At 38.1% G+C, this 18487-nt stretch overlaps 1 protein-coding gene across 2 annotated transcripts in view; it reads right to left on the reverse strand.

Moving 5' to 3' along the window:
- Positions 1-18487, reverse strand: part of DCDC2 (doublecortin domain containing 2) — a 59061-nt gene that overhangs the window by 23143 nt on the left and 17431 nt on the right. Inside the window, exons 3-7 of one of the 2 annotated variants that reach the window (XM_063403708.1) lie at positions 17592-17668; positions 17341-17472; positions 12546-12689; positions 11669-11723; positions 9929-10124 (exon numbers count right to left, since the gene is read on the reverse strand). In XM_063403708.1, coding sequence (XP_063259778.1) covers positions 9929-10124; positions 11669-11723; positions 12546-12689; positions 17341-17472; positions 17592-17668 — 604 coding nt within the window. The remainder of the gene's footprint in view (positions 1-9928; positions 10125-11668; positions 11724-12545; positions 12690-17340; positions 17473-17591; positions 17669-18487) is intronic. The other variant, XM_063403717.1, reaches the window with a different exon arrangement.

Genomic DNA, 18487 nt, shown 5'->3' on the forward strand with positions numbered 1-18487 from the left:
TGTATTCTATTTTCATCTGTTAAACCAGTTGGGAGATATTGTTCTTCATTTCTTGTAACTCTAGGGGGTGGGGGGGAAGAGGGCGGATGCCCTCTGTTAATGGGACACCTGATAACACCAGATAAGGCAGTGCCTTCTTATCTCTTCCTCCACCCATCCTGTTCTGAGGGACATCACCTGTGAATGGGCCATTTAAGGCCTCTCATATGACTGACAACATTACTTCATTCCATTGTGAGATGCTCCACCCAGTGGGAGGAGTCAAAGCCTTTCCAGCAGGATAAAACCAGCCATCCCAAACACCAAGGGAGCCTGTTTCCACTGGATTCCTGGAGGAAGACTAGACCCTTTTCTTGAGGATCATTTCTACTTCAGTGGAGCCACAACTGTCACTCTGGGAGGACTTATCTTGGACTGCTTCCAACACTCTGACCAACAGGGTGTCAGGTTTGCATTCTGACTCTGTCAGTGATCCTTTCTACTATTGCATTTAACTTGTTTTTTTTATTTATTTTATATTATCTTTCTTGTTGTTTGTTCTCTCTATTAAATTGTATTTCTGACTTGGAGTCTCACTGGTTTTGCTTTCAAATCAACACAGTTTTCTAAACACAGAAGTGTTCAGTGTATTGTGCGTTCAGTTCAGTATGTAGAGAAAGAAACCACAAATTGGTGCATATATAACCAAGCAAGTCCTGGCTAAAATGCAAAGATCATTTTCTGTTTGATGCCATTCAGTATTGCAGCTGGAATTCTTTTTCTACACATTGATAAACAAGATTATATGACTTTATTAAATACTAATTAAGTTATATATTAAATTAACTCATAAGGAATCTGTACTTTTTAAATAATTAAGCACAGCAATAAATGGTTTTTATATAAGCTCCTTTCCTAAATATCATTAACTGTAAAACATTTATTGCAGCAAAAATTAAAAAATTATAGAGATATTAATGCATTTCAAATTTTCAACTGATTGAGGTTTAGTAGTAGAAATTCTACAAGTCATTGTAAAAATAGTCTGCCTTGAATATTTTGTGCAAATCTGAGGCATTCACTAACTGCAAGCCCCATACATAAGGAAGGAAGTTAATGTGACAATAAAAAAAAATTAATGTGACTTACAACAGAGGCTGCCTCATAAAAACAGTAAGTAAAATTAAAAACAAAATATAAAAAAAAGAGAAAAAAGTGGCTCATAAAATTGAATGGTTTGCTATGAGGAAAAAGGACATCTGTTTATGCCTGCATACGACATAATTTTATTCTCTCATTTTGTGTGTGTGTTGGGGTTTATTTAATTTAAAAGTATCACTGTTGTACAAGGCCCATTTCCAACACAAAGCCACTGCCTTCGTGATAGTTTTGCATGTGTGTTCATGCCTATGACTCCTGTCATCAAAAAGCAATGGAATTGAAAAGAACCTGCTAGAAATAGACATACAAAACTGTTGAGAATATTGTTGGGGGTTAGATTTGGGTTTTTTTCTTCTTACAGAATTTCTTCCCATAAGTTTCCAAGAAGCCTTAATGACTACTTAGTCAGAACAAAAGGAGTACTTGAGGGATATGGCAGCACGAGGCTACACCTATTGTTTTTGAGTCCCTGGGAGTGTCCCTCAGAGGGGAGAGATGATGAGCTTTGGGAAAGGCAAAAAGACAGATCTGGGGAAGGGGGAGGCACTCTTGCTTTCAGAGCCGAGGAGGACGGTCAGGCTGCCCTCTGCCTCTGTCTCGTCCTGGGAAATCTACAGTCATCTGCTGTGTACCCGGGAATCCTGAACTCGCTTTCTCCAGCCTCCCCCCACCGCCGCTGCTTCTTCGGAGCTTTGAGGTTCCCCTGCTACTCTGTAGCCCTGCACTGCCCAGCCCTGCCGGGACACCCCTGCTGCTCCAGCTGCCAGCGCAGAGCTCCTCATCTCATCCACCAGCCCGGGACATTCCTTCCTTCCAGTTCAGCCTCTCAGAGCCCTGCAGGGGCACTGAGATCAAACTGCTCTGGGCTTTTGTAAAAGAAAGCCCTCAAGGTTCTTGGTTCTGTTTATTATTGATGCTGTAGTTGTTGTTTGTTTGTCGTTTTGTCATATATACTAGTAAAGAACTGTTATTCCTACCCCACACCTCTTCCTGAAAGCTCCTTTAATTTTTTTAATCGGAATAATTTGGAGGGAGGGGATTTGAATTCTCCATCTCTAGGGAGGTCCTGCCCCTTCCTAGCAGATATGTCTTTCAAACCAAGACAAATATTTAAAAAAAAAAATACAGATTTTTCTTCCTTTGATACTATGGCAGCCTCAAGCTTTTAAGTAATTGCTTCCTCTCTTTCAAAAATTTCAAATTCATAATGCCATTTGATGCTATTAGAGAATGAGGACATCTGATTACCCTAACAGAAACTGCAAAACGTGCTTCTAGAGGTTTCCCTTGTATGCAGCACTCTCCCTTACTGACAGGAAATATGGTAATGCAGGAGCAAAGGAAAAGCTGCAATAGCTCATTCATCTTTATACATCAACAGCTACAAAAATATAAGACTGTCATAATACAAGGAGTTTGTCTTCCCTCTCCCTGTTTTGGTCCTTCATCTCATTTATTGCCATGTTTCTAAGCATCTAATTAATTAACTGATTTAAATGACAGAACATTAATGCCCTTCACATTTTGAAATTAAGAAAGCAGTTCTCATTCAGCCACATCCTTTTTTAATTCCATGCCTGTTGCATAACTTGGCCTTCCCTTGAGTAGTCGTGTGCTAGGGTCTAAACTGTCACAAAACGAATGCAGAAGCCCTGAAATGTGTGCCCTGGTCCCATCATTCCAAACTGAGCATCAATACACTTTTACACCCTCTTGCTAGGAATTAAGCAGCATGCTTTCCTGCTGGTAAGTATGTATTTTCCCATTTAACATTTTGCAAAGTATTCGCTTCCCTAAAAGCAAACCCAAAGAAACTCACTGTGTATTTGAATAAAGTGGCTGCAAAGTTTATCATCATCTTAGCTCCCCACTGGCATTAGAACACTCTGGTTACCATGATTCAGCTCTGTAACAGTACACACCTACAGCAAAAAGGGTTATCATTTCTTGCCACAGATATGTCTCCTACTGTGCAAGGAATAAGCCAACAGGTCTTGTAAAATCTCTGCAAACGAGACGCTCTCTCTTCAGCAGCCTTTTTATCTGCTTTGACAATACAGAAGTGATATGGTCTGTGTTTTAATGGCAGATAGGTTTTTAATTTTAAAAGTTGTCAGCACAGAAACATAGATAACCGTTTTAGGTCACACTGCAGAGAGGATATTTAGCAGCTCAGGTTTGTACTCTTTGGCAAGTTCATAATTTTACTGAAACCAATTCAGAGCAGGACAACAATACCTGGGGTTCTGTGCAGCTTTCCTTATAAATAAGGGCTGGCCTTTTTCTTCCTTTTTTTATGCAGTATAAAACGCCTTAAGCTTTAGCTTTCATGTTTTCAGATTCTGTGTTGCCTAGGGGTAGTTCTGAGCCTCATATTAAGTGCTGGTAAGTTCTCTTCACAGAGCAGGTAGGCAAAACAAATCCTTTTCCTGCAGAAGACCATGGACAACTTTTGGGCCCCAAAGCCCAAACAACGGTGGACTGAAGGAAGGAACAAGAAGGATGAGACTTCACAGCCTGAAGCTGCAATTGGACAATTAAACCCCAATATGCAAATGGACCAAAACTTATAAAAATGTAAGATCTTGTGACCGGTCAGCATTTTGTTATCATTCTTTGTCCACCCTGGGTATAGCTCTGGTCAGCCTCCCGTCCTGCCCAAGGTGGATCCTGGAGGCCTTTCAATAAATACCTACTTTATTCTATAGCTTTGTCCAGTCTCTGTTTCAGGTCAGCCTTCCCAAGGCATCATAAGAAAAAGGAAATTGAAATGACTACTGACTTCTAAGACCTCATAACACCCAAAAATAGATCTGAAAAACTGTGGAGTGGTTCAGCCCATCTCCACTCTGTGAGTTCTCCAAATCACAGCAAAAACTCAAAACTTCACAGTCCATTAACTCTAGAACTTCTTTTATAGTTTATTTAGAGAGTTACTTTGCCAGCCATGTGACCACAATTATACTACTGTATTTGAATGGAATAGGCTTTAAATGAGAGTTAAGAATTTAAGAATTCTTAACCCCCACAAGAATTTTCTGCTACACTTCCGAGTTTGCTAATTTCCTGATCAATTTCCTACATATACTCTTTCCAGGATGTGGCACAAACCAAAAAAATAATAGGGTGAGGGGTTTTTTTGGTGGTTTGCTGTCTTTTTTTCTTTTTTAAACTTCAAACCAAGCTGCTGCTAATTAAATGTATCTTTGGTGTCACTTTCATAAACTCAAATTCTGCTGAACCAGATGCACAAGTCTAAGCTTTAAACTTCACATTTCCAGTTGCAATTACTGTTGCATACAGTATATTCAATGTTATTAAGGCTTCTATGAGTGCAGTGGAAGCCCAATTATAACATTAATAGTGTGCCTTATAGGTTACAAACACCAAAACATCAGCTCATAATCTACTGGATTTTCCCTGAGAAGTGGTGAATTTAAATCTTGCACAAAGAGCTTTCAGGTCTAAGAAATTCTTTAATCATCTTGATTTAAGAGGATTATGACATGGATCCATTGTAATATAAATGGCATGCTGGTGAAACTCTCAGCGTACTAATAAAATAAATTCAAAGTAAATACACAGCTAGCCCAACTAAATTCAGTTGGAAGATTAGGTTACGCTTTAAATACACTACATGCATAATTCTTCAGATGTTAAGACCCAGAAAACAATCACTTTCAAACAGTCTAGCATGCAAGAGAAGATTCCATACAGTGCTAAATTGGCAGGGAAAAGGACAGCAAAGAATATAGGATATATTTGTACTATGAATATTTTCTTTTTATATATTTGCATACACCCCAAAATATGCATGTGTAAATGCACTGTGCAGTTTATTGGTTTCAGATTAAAATTAATTAATTACTTATCAGTGACAGCCAAATGCAGTCAGCTAAAATGCCAAGTCTTTTTCATTGTCCATCAGGAAAAAATAAAATTAAAATTAAATAAAATTCGTAAGATAGGGATAAATGTTTCCCTTACTCAATACGAAGCCTTTGAATGTGAAAGACTGTTTTGGAGTAAAACTTCAAAGCCAGTTTAGGAACTGCAATGAGCCTTCAGAATAGACAGTGGAGCTATACTGACTGATCAGAACAGTACTTGAGAGCTACCATTATCACTGTGTTCCTGGAGCTGGTTTCTAGCTTTCCTTGAAGATTTACTTATTTCAGAATAATATTCCCCACTCTAAAATGAACCTGAAAGATGTCACCATTCAAGGCACCAAGGCAGCAATCATATACCAACTTCATACATCCAATACTCCAGCACCCAGTCTAAACTAGATTTCTAATTTCACTGTCAGCTGAGAGAATAAACCAACCTGATTACCAACTTTTAAGGTATTGTCATCAGCAGCCCTATTAGTTTACACAACCACTGCAGGGGTGCTTCTCACCCAGAGAAAAGGTGACAAACCAGGACAGAGCAAGGGACACTCTCTGCTGACAGGGTGACTTTTCAGAGCATGAAAAGCACACACATTAGGAGGAGGGAAAGACCTTGCACAGCCTGTATTCTGCCCTTGCAAGTTGGACTGGATCTTAATGCAGGTCTTCAGTGTATGAAGAAGTACTGAAAACAACAGGCAAAGCAGTGCCCCCAGAAAAGGGGATGTACCCTTTGCCTGTCCTTTGGATCCCCACATACTGTCCCAGGAGCCTAAGTTCCTTCCAAACCCAAAGGGAAGCATGCCAGGTCCTCAGCAGACATGTAAACAAAGCATACAGGCACAGGATAAGCACAAGTATGCACACAGCATGTCTCGTTGCCAGAGAAAGCTATACCCACCTATTTGTATTCTGAAACCCAGAGGCCCACTATCTTTACACATTAATTTCAGTGGAGGGGTTTTTTGGTTAAAAATTAAACAGCTCTTTGGTTTTTAACAAGATTTGTCCAGCTTGCCTGTTGGCTTTCCTTCCTGTTGGCTTTCTCTCATTTTAACTAAATTAAAGATTCTCGTTCCACAGTTGTAGTACAGCATTCACGTTAACTTGTAATGAATGCTTAAAATTTTAAAAAAAAACAATATTCTTTGCTCTGTTGCATTCTCAGCACACTTCCATCATTTTAATACTAAGCACACTACAGTTGTGCAGATTATGCTTAAAGGCTGCACAGCAATAAAGAGAACAAATTATGAAATAAACTAAGCCTGTGAGATAGTAAATAAAGGAAAGAAAAATTGTCTTTATGATATCAAAATGACCAGGTAAAACAAAGAATCCAAAGCAAAAAACCTCGGGGATAAAAAATTAGAGTTGACATTAAAACTCCCCCAGCTGTAAGAAAAATCCAAAAATTAATAGTATCACCTGGGGATTGAAATGATGGCATTTGGGAAAACCCTGATGAAAATGCTGACGAGGGAGAATGGGACTCCAATGAAATGACTGAACCTCTAGCTCCTCTTCTAGAAAGGAATTGGTTCTAGAATTAAAAATGATACTCATAATTAAGACTGAAGTGTTCAAAGGACCTCAAGGAGGTCAGAAAAAACTATGGTCAAAACTACTCCCTGGAATGGCCTGCAAATGGCAAACATACAGGAAAAACATGGATGAAAACCAGGGGAGTCAGACACTGAGCATTTGTTGAGAGTGAGTCTCTAGGAGAAGGTAGAATACTGCTGGATGAAGTGAAGCTGATGGATATTGGGGGCCAGGAGTCTTACTAAACGTAGGACCTGAGCCTATCAATCAGCCCCATTCAATAATCAGCAGGGTTGCCTATTGGGCAGGGGGAGCAGAGGTTATGGGAAGAGCAGGACCAGCTTCCATACCCATGTGGTCATCTCATGAAATATTCATCACTGTTACAAGGCAATGTATGGACACTTAAATGGATATATCCCAATATCCCCAGAAGTCAATTCTAACATATTAAGACCCTTATTGAAAGAAGCCCCTTGGGTGACAAGACATGAGAAATGAGAAGAGATGTAATGCATAATGAAGTGTTACAAGATCCTCCAGATGATCTATCCCCTTGGGCAAGACTCTTCCATGACAGTAAAACATGCAAGGGAAATGGGCTGGGAAACCCATCCTGGAGAACAAACTCAGGCCTTTGAGAGAGGCCTAAAAATTGAAGTGCAGAGACTTCCTGAGTGCCAAGTGAGGACTTTTAAACATGCCCTGCCCGAGCTAAAAGAAAGATCAAAACACCCCTGGAGTAAAATGAGCTGTGGAGGATGCCGGTAGCTTTAACTCCTTATGCAGCTCTCAGGCAACGATAAGAGCACACTTAGTGAAAACAGTGCAAAGGGGAAATGTGAAAAACAAAAAGCTTTCACAGAAAAAACATACTGTAATCCTTTCAGGAGAGGAAGAGAAACAAAAGAAAAAACCTCACTAAGTGCTGGGAGAACTTTAGGCTTTATCACCTGGTGCATTATGATCTATCAGTGGGCTGACAAGGACATATTTACTTACCAGTAGGACCTAGAAAACATCCTTTGAAATATATGATTGATTAAGGAGCTCAAATTTCACTAAACACCCCAATGGATGCTGAGAAATTAGATACAGGTTTTAAAAGAAATAGGGCCTACACACCAGAATTTAATGGGCAAAGTAATTTATGTTATACTGCCAAAGTCTGTTTATATTTACCTGGGGAAAGACAATGGACCTCATACACCCTTGCAATCACAGAGCATGAAGAAATACTTTAGGATACACTGTCTTTAAAGGAGAAGTTTGGCAATTGCCTGATGGGAATATTTGGTCGTTCAGGCCCACAAAAAGACCAAGTTTTCTTAAAAGAATGAGAAGATTTATTCAATATCTAATGGTTTTAAGCATGTACCGACAGGAATGGAAGTGGTAGTTGGACTGCTAGCTGTCACTAAAAGCAAGTATGCTAATGCCAAAGCTACTGTTTTCAGGGCTCTATAACTGCTTTTCCAGTCTTCCTGTTCCAGATTACACGCAAAGTGACAATTGATCACTCTTGACCAGTGTGATGGTACAGCACTGGGACAGAAAGGAGGGTATCAAAGGCGTTTTTCATATTATTATGAAATTATTACCCTTATTATGCCCAAGCAAATAGGATGGTGAAATGTGCTGATGGTTTGCTGAAAAGCTACTTTACACCTCATGCATCTGGATGGGTTAAAAGGTTACACTCTGTATTATATGACATAGATAAATGACAAGGGCCATGGTATAATGTGGACCTCTGGAATGCTGGCTTTCTGTCAAGGTCTGTCTTTGTCAATGAGGGTTGGCTGGGTAAGAGGACACAGCAACACAGCTCACAGCTCCTACAGTCTGCCTGGCCTGTGCTTCAGGTCACTCCATCTTGAGGTGTGACCTGAATAGAATGCACAAAAGACAACAGCTTTGCAGCATGTGACCATTTGGAGTCCTTGGAGTGCCTTTTCTTTTAACTACTGCACTACAAGCTACTGAAGTTCTGACTACAGTGGGGCTCCCACACTCCACTGAGTGACTGAGTCAGAAGTGAGTCAAAAGAATTTAATTTCTCAAGAGTTAGAATCATAGAATAGTTAAGGTTGGAAAAGACCTTTAAGATCATCAAGTCTAACCATCAACCCAGCACTACCACCATGTTCACCATTAAACCTTGTCCTCAAGTGCCATATCCATGCTTTCTTGAATATTTCCAGGGACAGTGATTCCACCACCTCCCTGGACAGCAGGCTCAATGTTTTACAACCCTTTCCGTGAAGACATTTTTCCTGCTATCCAATCTACGCCTCTGCTGGTGCAACTTGAGGCCATTTCTGTTACTTCTTGCCTGGAAGAAGAGATTGAACCTCACCTGGCTACAACTGCCCATTCCCACTTTTACTAACAGGTTTTTATATATGGAGGAAAATAGAGGATCACAGAAAGAACCAAGAGCTTCTCAGAAAACACACTTGAGCTCAGGCTAGACAATCAGCTGCCTTGAACAGCTTCTCCTAGTTACACAAGACTCACAAAGCATGGAAAAGCTGAAGGGAGAAGAAAGCAGTCAAGTATTCAATAAACTTAGTGGCTTTCCAACTAATTCTGTCAGCAGGTGGAGCAGCAACAGCATTACATACGGAGATAATTTTTTCCCTACATATGTCTATCAAATATGTCTATACATACATACATACATACATATATATATATATATATATATCCTAGCTCTTTAAAAAAATGGAGGGAAAGGGAATATCACACTATAAGATAAGAAAAACAGTTTCTCAAAGCGGATGTTTATGTCTAAATTGGCAAACTGCTGCCACTGCTGTCACAACACAGAGAGGGGCAAATTCTGAAAGGGCCTCCCACACTCTGCTGTAGGATTAGTCTCAGCAGCTACCAGCTAACTGGAGTTTCTGTCTGTGCTCTTCCCCCAGGGTCTGGTTGTTTTGTTACACAGTCAAGCAAGTAATCAGGGATCCTCAGGGACAGCGAGAGGTCCTTTGAGAACACCAGCTCCTTTTCTTGACTTTTTTGCAGGGTAGAACAATGGGAAAATGGTCAAAATATATTTTTTATTTTCCTTTACCAAAAGCATAAGATAGAACGATATAAGCCCAACTTCCAAGGTATACTAAAAATCATACTCCACCTCTTGTGCTCTGTAAACGAACCCAGGAATGGAGTGGCTACACACAGGTGCATTTCCTAAGCAAAAAGAACTTTGGCAATTCCAGTCAGCCAGAATAAATGGACAATTCAAAAGCTCTTCAAGCATGTTATTCTACTATTTCACAGGTTTAACTGAAGACCAAAAGTCGCTATGCTACAATAGCATTTATCTTAGTACTGACCATTATCTTGAAGGACTCCTGTGGAAGCTTTTACTGTCTGTTTTACTTTTGTAGAGTGGTTAGAAAAGTGTTGTCCGGACACAGAATTCTCTGGCTTCTGGGTTTTTTTGTCTTTCCTTTTGGGAAGCTGAGGTGAGGAACTGTTTTCTCCCTGGTCACTGGATCCAATGGTAGATTTAGATTGCCCATCATTTCCCTGAAAAGAAGAGGATGTAATTATCAGTGATGCAAATTAAAAAGCTTATTTTTAAAATTTCATTAAGGACTGGTATTAGGTGTTAAAGAAGCATGATAATTTACAATTAGTACATTTAAGTGATACCTTAAATTATCCAGGAAAGTACAAATATCTTATCAATTTACTGTATGATGTGACCAATTAAATCCTCAACAGCTTCCAGGAGAAAAATCACATCTTCATAACAAGAAAATAATGTTTAATTTAATGAAAAGAATAGCTAGATGAATCCATGCATGCATGCATATTATATGCCGCTATCTCTCATCCATATGTGTGGACATATAAGATATAACACATTAATATGACTTGTTAATAAATCCCTGTCTGTGTAAAGGAGACCCTGACATTATTCTAAGTGTCAAGAGAAGCTGGAGGAGAATGACGGTATTCATGGGGCAGTAACACATTCAATAGAATAGAACAGAAACTTATATATTTTATTGCTTACTTCTTTTTAGTGGCTCCAGAGGCTTTTTTTGGTTTGTTTTGTAAACAGTGAATGGACATGATCAACTACCACAATTTATAATGACAGACTGAGAGGCTAATTCCCTGCTGTCTTGCACTTAAACAGTAAACTGCACTTGTGGAGAACAGGTGAAACAGATACTTATATTACGTTTTTAAACTAAAATTAATTCCACAGAGGACTCTTCTTGTGGCAAGGTGGGGTTAGGCTCTTCTCTCAGTCAACAAGCTATAGGACAAGAGGAAAGGGTCTCAAGCTATGCCAGGGCAGTTCAGGTTGGACATGAGGAAGAATTCCTCCACTGAAACAGTGATTAAGCATTGGAACAGGCTGCCCAGAGAAGTGGTAGAGTCACCATTCCTGGAAGTGTTTAAGAAACAACTGGATGTGGCACTTTGTGCTGTGGTTTACTTGACACAATGGTGGAAGGTCAGAGATTGAACTTGATGACCTTGGGGGTCTTTTCCAACCTTAATGGTTCCATGACTTATTTTGTACACATATAAATAGCTATACAGGATACAAAGCAATGAAGGATCAAGCTCTGTATGTAGTGGTTACCTAGAATTAAACATATCAGACTGCAAACTGGTTTAGAGCCTTTTTCTGACTCAGCATTCAGAAACACAATTTTCTGCAAAATATTTTGTAAAAGGTTCCGTGTTTTTCCTTTAGGTGTATAATTTGAATAAATAAATAAATAAATACACAAATATATATGATCAGATTTATAGAAAAGACCTCAAGCCAGCAACTGATCTTTGGTATCAAAGCTTTTACAAAAAAAAAAAAAAACAACAAAAAACAAAAACAAAAACAAAAAAAACCCCAAGAAAAAGCAGCCTTTATCACAACAACATATTCTCAGATTTCTTCTGTCTAATTCTGACACTGTAAATAGCTACAGATTCATCAAACTTTAATAAGCATGCCACCACGTGTCTGTGGATTTTTTTCCCTTCAGAAGAACCCAAAGGACATGGACTTTCCCTCTGCCAGAATTTAGCTGAATTAGAAATTTGATACTTACACTGCCTTTAGACTTTTGAGATCCCACAGTCGGAGGTTGTACAGAGGTTTTGGAACTGCAGAAATAAGCCATATCTTAGAATTGTGTACACTGTCACTGGCACAGACACTATGTATCTATCATGAAGGCAGGTAACACCAAGATAGCTATGGCAACAGAGGTAATTGTTTTTTCACTGCTTGTTTTCATTAACCATGACTCATTCCGTGTACTAAACTATGTTTAAGTGCATGATCATTAACTTATTCAAACAAGTGCATTACCCCACAATGCATACTTTATATACCAAAAACTTGCAGAGCAGTATCCAGTGAATTACTATGTGAATACTCCTTACAATTTCCATTTCTTTCCATTTATTTCAATGAAATGGTTCCAAATTTCCATGTTTTCCAAAGGTACAAAAAGCACAAGTTTCTCCTTACAGACACCCAGATTAGGACTCTATTATGTGATTGTTCTAGCCTACAAAAAACAGACCCAAGCATAAAACAATCTTAAAGGAGTACACATTTCACAAAATGTTACTAAGAAAGAGTAGACCTAAACTGCTGTAGCTGTACCTAATCTCATTCAGCTCTACATATTTGTATCCCAAGGAAAAAAGGTAGGATTACTTTGTCTTGGATTAATTTTTCTCTGATGCTACTTTTGTGATACATGATCAAGGGAATACTTATTAGATGAATTGGTCTTCTGAAATTCCATTTCTGCTTTTGCTATTTTTATCTCAACTTTCTCAGAAGGCTGCCAATGAAGTTTTGCATCCATACAAACCCATGCATCATTCCTGGAAAACAATTTTGTACTGGTGGCACTTTGTAAACAAATTGATATACACAACCACAGAAGTGTATCACACACCTTTAGAACTTACCCCTGTGGCCTCCTTGTTGTAGATTTGGACAGCAGATCACCATATGGCAATTTCTTAAACTTTTCTCTACCCACCGCAACATAAATTTGCCCATTCTCCAAGTCTGACCCATTCTGAACAAGTTTTCCATCCACAGTGTAGAGTCTGAAAAATACAAAAATGCTTGTTATAATAAACCTTAACATTCAGTTAGGTGCATTAAGAGCATTCAAATCTGTGTAATCTAAACTCACTAAATATATGTTGAATTTCCATATATGAAACCCAATAAAGTACAGTGGACAGCATACAATGATCACTAACTACTACATTTTTTAAAAAACCCAGCCATACAATCAGCCAACCAACCAACCCAAAAAACTAAAACCTCCAAACAAACAATCAAATACACAAACAATCCACCAAGGAAAAACAGCAAAATAACTACTTAAATCACAGTTTATTTAAAACTAAGTATGAAGTGCTGTAATAGATTAAATACTCTCATAATTTCTGGAAAGAAATAAGTTACTTTATACTTTTAAGTTCTTCAGTACCTTTTCCCTGTTAGCTTGGAAGGAATCTATTCCATGAGTTCCTGACCTCCTCTCCTACCAAGCTCTACCTTCTATCTGTGCTCAGGGAACTATGCAGTAACCCAGGAAGAACAGAGTATTTATGACTGAAAGCCCTGTCCACTTAACACAGACCATGCCAATGATATTGCATTTATATTGTTATATTGTGTAGATCAGAAGGTTGGAACCTGGTGGGAATAACAGTACTTTAAAATACAGTACTTTAAAACAAGAAGATATGTATCTTTGGCACCTACTGATAATGACTATGTCTATTACACCAGGTGGATTTTTACCATAATGACTTCTTTTTGAGAAGAAAGAAATGCATCAGGGACTGGTGGGGGGAATTTACCTCCTTTTGTGATTCAAAAGTCAAGTTTGTGGTTTTATTTTAGCATGGTCAAAAGAGCAAGTAAGGAGGAATATTCAATAATAAATTAGTTCTTTCCTACAAAGCATAGTTTGAAACTCAACACTATTTATATTTAATTTAAAAGTCAACAATAACAACTTTCATTTAAGTCTTACATGCAGGAATGTTGAATGGCTATCTTAACTGCCTTTCCAGAAGCTTTCTACAGGAGCTCTACTATGTACAAATTTATAGTCATAAATTTCAACACAATGTGAGGAGATACAAAGATATTTACACAACCATACAATGAACATTTGGGGGAGAATATCAAGAGACTACCTTGAATACATCCTTGACTTATAATGTGCAAAAATTTTCAGTTTAATAGAGAAGGAGCTTTTAAAATGGATACGTATGGTGGCATAACCTTGAATAATTACAGAAGAAAATCATGCACTTTACTGAACCAGGAATCACAGAATATCTGAGCTTGAACAAGATCTCTGGGGACCACCTAGTCCTATCATGCCTTGCAGAGCAAGAGCAACTAGACTAGGTTGTTCAAGACAGTCTCTAGGTATGTTTTAAACACCTGCACGGATGGAGACTCCACTGCCTCTCTGGGCAACATGTTCCAGTATATGATGATCATCACTGTAAACTTCTTTTTTCTTCCGTTCAAGTGAAATTTCATTTTGTGCCCATTGCTGCTTGTCCTATCACTGCGCACCACTGAGAAGAGCCTAGCTCTGTCTTCTTCACTCATCCCCACCAGGCATATACACGTATTTAAAAGATCCCCCTGAGCCTTCTCTTTCCTCAGGCTGCAGAGTCCCAGCTCTCCTCACATGACAAGTATCTTCAAGCCCTTCCTCTCTGTGGCCCTTTGCTGCACTTGTTCCAGCATGTCTATGTCTTTCTTGTATTACTCTCATGAAAGTACCCTAATTTTCCCTTTGTCTCCTGCCACATGGGAATGTGCTTCTAAGTACAAAGACTGAAAATTTTGGAAGGTGAAATTGCAGCTATTTTAAATCTAGATCACATTGATGCTTCCTTGAGAAGAGGTATGCTAACTCTGGAGCAGCTCCTCTGTATTACTCATATTTATTTCATAGTGCTAACATCTATGGGCATGCCAGCAATTCAAAGAGCAATTTATGTTTCACTACCACAGCATCAACATCAGTTACACACAAACAATGAAAATAAAACAAGCTATCGGAAAATCAGCAGGAAGCCTATTTCTGAATTAATCTCACTGTGTTCTGCTAGATTGCACTTCGCTTTGGGAACTCAGGGGAGAAAACAGCAAATCAAGCGTACCACAGCTTAAGAATTGTTTATATATTTGTATGGGGCTGCAGATATAGAGGGGAACATACAAAATAACTGAGGGTTTTTTGTTCCTAATCTTCCATTTTGCTTGTGCTTTAATGTTACATTTAAAGCACAGAAGTTGTTTATTTAATATAACTCAAAAAAAGTTACAGATTACCTGGCAATCTTTAATTGTATTTTTCACCCTGGAAATAATAACCACAACAGTGAAATCAAACAGAATCAATCTCTGAAGATGAAAGTAAAATCAAAAATGCATTTTTAAAAAATGGATTTTCAAGCAAATAACTAACTGACTTAACAAGCACACACAAATTTTTGTGACACTAATTTCTGAAGCTACTTTTTTACAATTTCTGAATTTTGAAGCCACAATTTTCACCCACTCACTTTGCCACAACCATTCACAGACCAGCTGGGTTCTCTCTGGCTTCTATTATGTAACACAAATGTCCTCGTGGTCACTTCTTCTGAGGATGACCTAGGTTTGCCTTTTGAGATGTCAGTGGATTGCCATTTTCCCTCCTGAACCCAAGCTAAAAAGTGACAGCCAAAAGAAAGCAAGCATACAAGCTGACAAAGGGAGACAGCAAACACACTTTCTCGGACAATATCCCCAAATTCCCAGCTGCTGATGTACCCAGTACCTGCCCCTTCAGGTTGCTGCACGCCATCCTCCCCATCAACAATCTGGGAAGCAGAAAAGCTGCTTTTCCATCATCTCCTCTCTCATATTTCTTGCTTGCATCCCTATTCTGATCAGGGTAATCAATAATTTCTTTTTTAAAAGCCCCATGTGGAACTGTATGACTAGGTAGCTTTTAAAGTCTTTTAATAACATGGAAAAGAAAAAGCTGCCATGCACATAATGCAGGTTCTTGTAAGTCCACTTATCCTTCTTTAATGAGAAATTATATCTTCCTTGTGTCAGTGGTTTTACCAGATCTCTCCTGATGCTAACTTAGTTTCAGTAAACCCCAGCAAGTAATGTGTAACTTATTAGAGAACTACAATCACATTACTAACAGATTTAATATGTATTTCTAATATTTTAGGGAAAAGAAAATGAAAAATGAGTTAATAGAAAACCAGCAAGGGGAAAAATTTAAATAATTTAAAATGTTGTGTACATTATCCTTCTTTTGAAGGATTAAAGATGAGCACTGAAGGGAACATCTCAAAAGGAATTTTAGTTATATATTGAATGCTTTCATGTGCAACATTCAGTTTCACCAGAGTGACACCAAGTAATGAGAATAAAATGTGAAAGATTTTTAAATTGCTAAACAACCTGAGAGCAGAAAGGATTGGTATGTTGCAAATGTCTTTTCTTGCTTTTTTCACTTCTGAATTACAATAGCTGAGAAATAGAGTCAGAAGGCTTCAACACATGCAGGTTTACTTTACTGCAAGTGAAAGTCCTAAGTAGGCAGGTAATAGGAACAAAGAAGTGCAGGGCTGAGAGGAAAAACTTGATGAGAGCTAATATTCAACAGCATTACCTTAATCTTCTCTCACCCATATCAAACAGGAAAGCAAGCAGAAGAACTAAAAGATTATCTTATCTTCACTGTTTTGAGAAAGATTTTGCAAGCTTAGCCTCAGACATTGCATAGGCTGTGAAGAATGATTTTCCACAAAAGGTCCTTTCCCACCTGATGAAGAGATTTCTGTAATGTGCTCTGCATGGGGCAACACTGGAATGTTGGTAATTTCCTTACACACCTTGACAGCCCACACACACTGCAGTGTTTCTCACGGACTTCACATCTATAATTTTGCTCTAAAACTTGTAACAACTACCAGGTGCCATTTTAGGTAACTTATTTTACATTTTAAAAGCCTTAAGGGACTGAAACCTACCTATCTGAGAGGTCAACTCCTACTCCTCAGACCTCAACAACTCAGACCAGCTGAGATACTGAAACTGGCAAACCTCAACTATAAATTGGGCTTTGGCTTTTATTAAGAGGCTGAGGGCCAAATATGAAGCACATCCTAGTCTTGGCCCAGGTATACAAATCCCAAAGAATCTATAATATCTTCCATGAAATTGCTTGTCTCAATCAATTTAAAGAACTATCAAAACTAAAAAGTAACACACATCACATATATCTCACATTCCAAACATCTTCACCAACTTTACCATGCTCACTTATTTCATTACATGTAATTTAATTATTAGTAGCAACTATTAATTAATTAAATATAAATTAATTAATTAATAATTAATTAATTAATAGTGGCAAGTGTATTGTATTATTACAGGGTTGTTAATAAATAATTAATTATTAAATATTAATTCATTCAACAGCTTAAGCAAATTTAGGTTATTCTTTCTTTAAATAATAGTTGAAATGAAACCTGAAGGTTATTTGGAGTCAGCGTATGTCCACTTTGTGGCTTTTCGATATATCTTAATTTTCATACAGTGAAATTTCCCACAGAATAGGAATGATCCATTATATCTACCTATGGAGTTTTAGAAACATTTCTAGGCATATAAAATGTATCTTGCAAATATTCAGCTTCCTTGTACCTGTGAACAGCTCCACTCCTGAGGGTAACTTTTCCTGTAACCATTTCAAGAATATGATCCCAGTGATTCAGTGTTTTCCTGGGAATGAGGAGGCGCACTGCAGGACTAATAATGTCTCCATTAGCAATCAGACTGAAATAAAGCAAAGTAAAATAACCTGGAGGAGCATTTTAAACAAAGCTCACCTGAAGTGAACACAGTACCACCACCTCCCCTGAAATGGCAGTCCACTAAGTGAAAATTCTACTTACAAAATAGTGTAGGGCTCCTGGAGAGGCTTCCGAAACCGGGCTGATGCAGTGATCCTACTGTGAGTAACTGGCTTGACCTGCAAGAACAAAAGAGAATTAGAAATTATGCAGTCTTCACAGTCAGAAAAAGTTTACCCTGACCACCATCAGCAATTGGGACAGCATGTCTTTAATGCATGAATTTTATTCCATTCCAGCTTCACCTTCTACACAGCACACTTAATTACTGCTGCAGGTTTATGTGTGTGATGAGTAACAACCACAGCACAGAATAGCACAATGCACCATGGCACAATACATAGTTTTCACTGAGAAGACAGAATTGTATGAACATCTTTGGTTGTCCTATAGACCCAAAGAAATATTCCCAAATATTGTTCTTGCTGTCTCAATCTTTATTGCTTATAACCATGGTGCAGGCAATTTAACTATCTTCTCTTTTTATCAATGAATGCCATGGCTAGATCTCTCTGCTGTTATAGTAACTACTTTTGATCTTCTACAGGACTTTAATCTAAATCCATCAGTAATTTATAAATAAGTTCCTGAATACTTTGCTCATTGTAGAGCAATGACTCAAAAGTGAGGTGAACTGCTGTTTTTTAGCCTTCAGAATAATACATAGGCCACTTAATTCCCAGCATTATTTCCTGTACTCTTTTGAACAGACACTGCACTGAGATCAACATTAATGTTGTTATTCTGAACAGAAAGTTAAAAAAAAATGAGGGTAAGCCAAAACTCCAAAAACATTAGGAAGATTTTTCTTTTTCATTCTTCATCATTAGCAAATTGAAATAAGGTGTTAAACACAAACATTCAAAAGTTATAGTACATGCATTAACAAGTTAGCTACATTTCTAAAAAAAAAAATACCATCAAAGCTTAAAGGATTA

Source organism: Prinia subflava, chromosome 1 (genome assembly GCF_021018805.1).
Source record: "Prinia subflava isolate CZ2003 ecotype Zambia chromosome 1, Cam_Psub_1.2, whole genome shotgun sequence".
Classification (NCBI taxonomy): domain Eukaryota; kingdom Metazoa; phylum Chordata; class Aves; order Passeriformes; family Cisticolidae; genus Prinia; species Prinia subflava.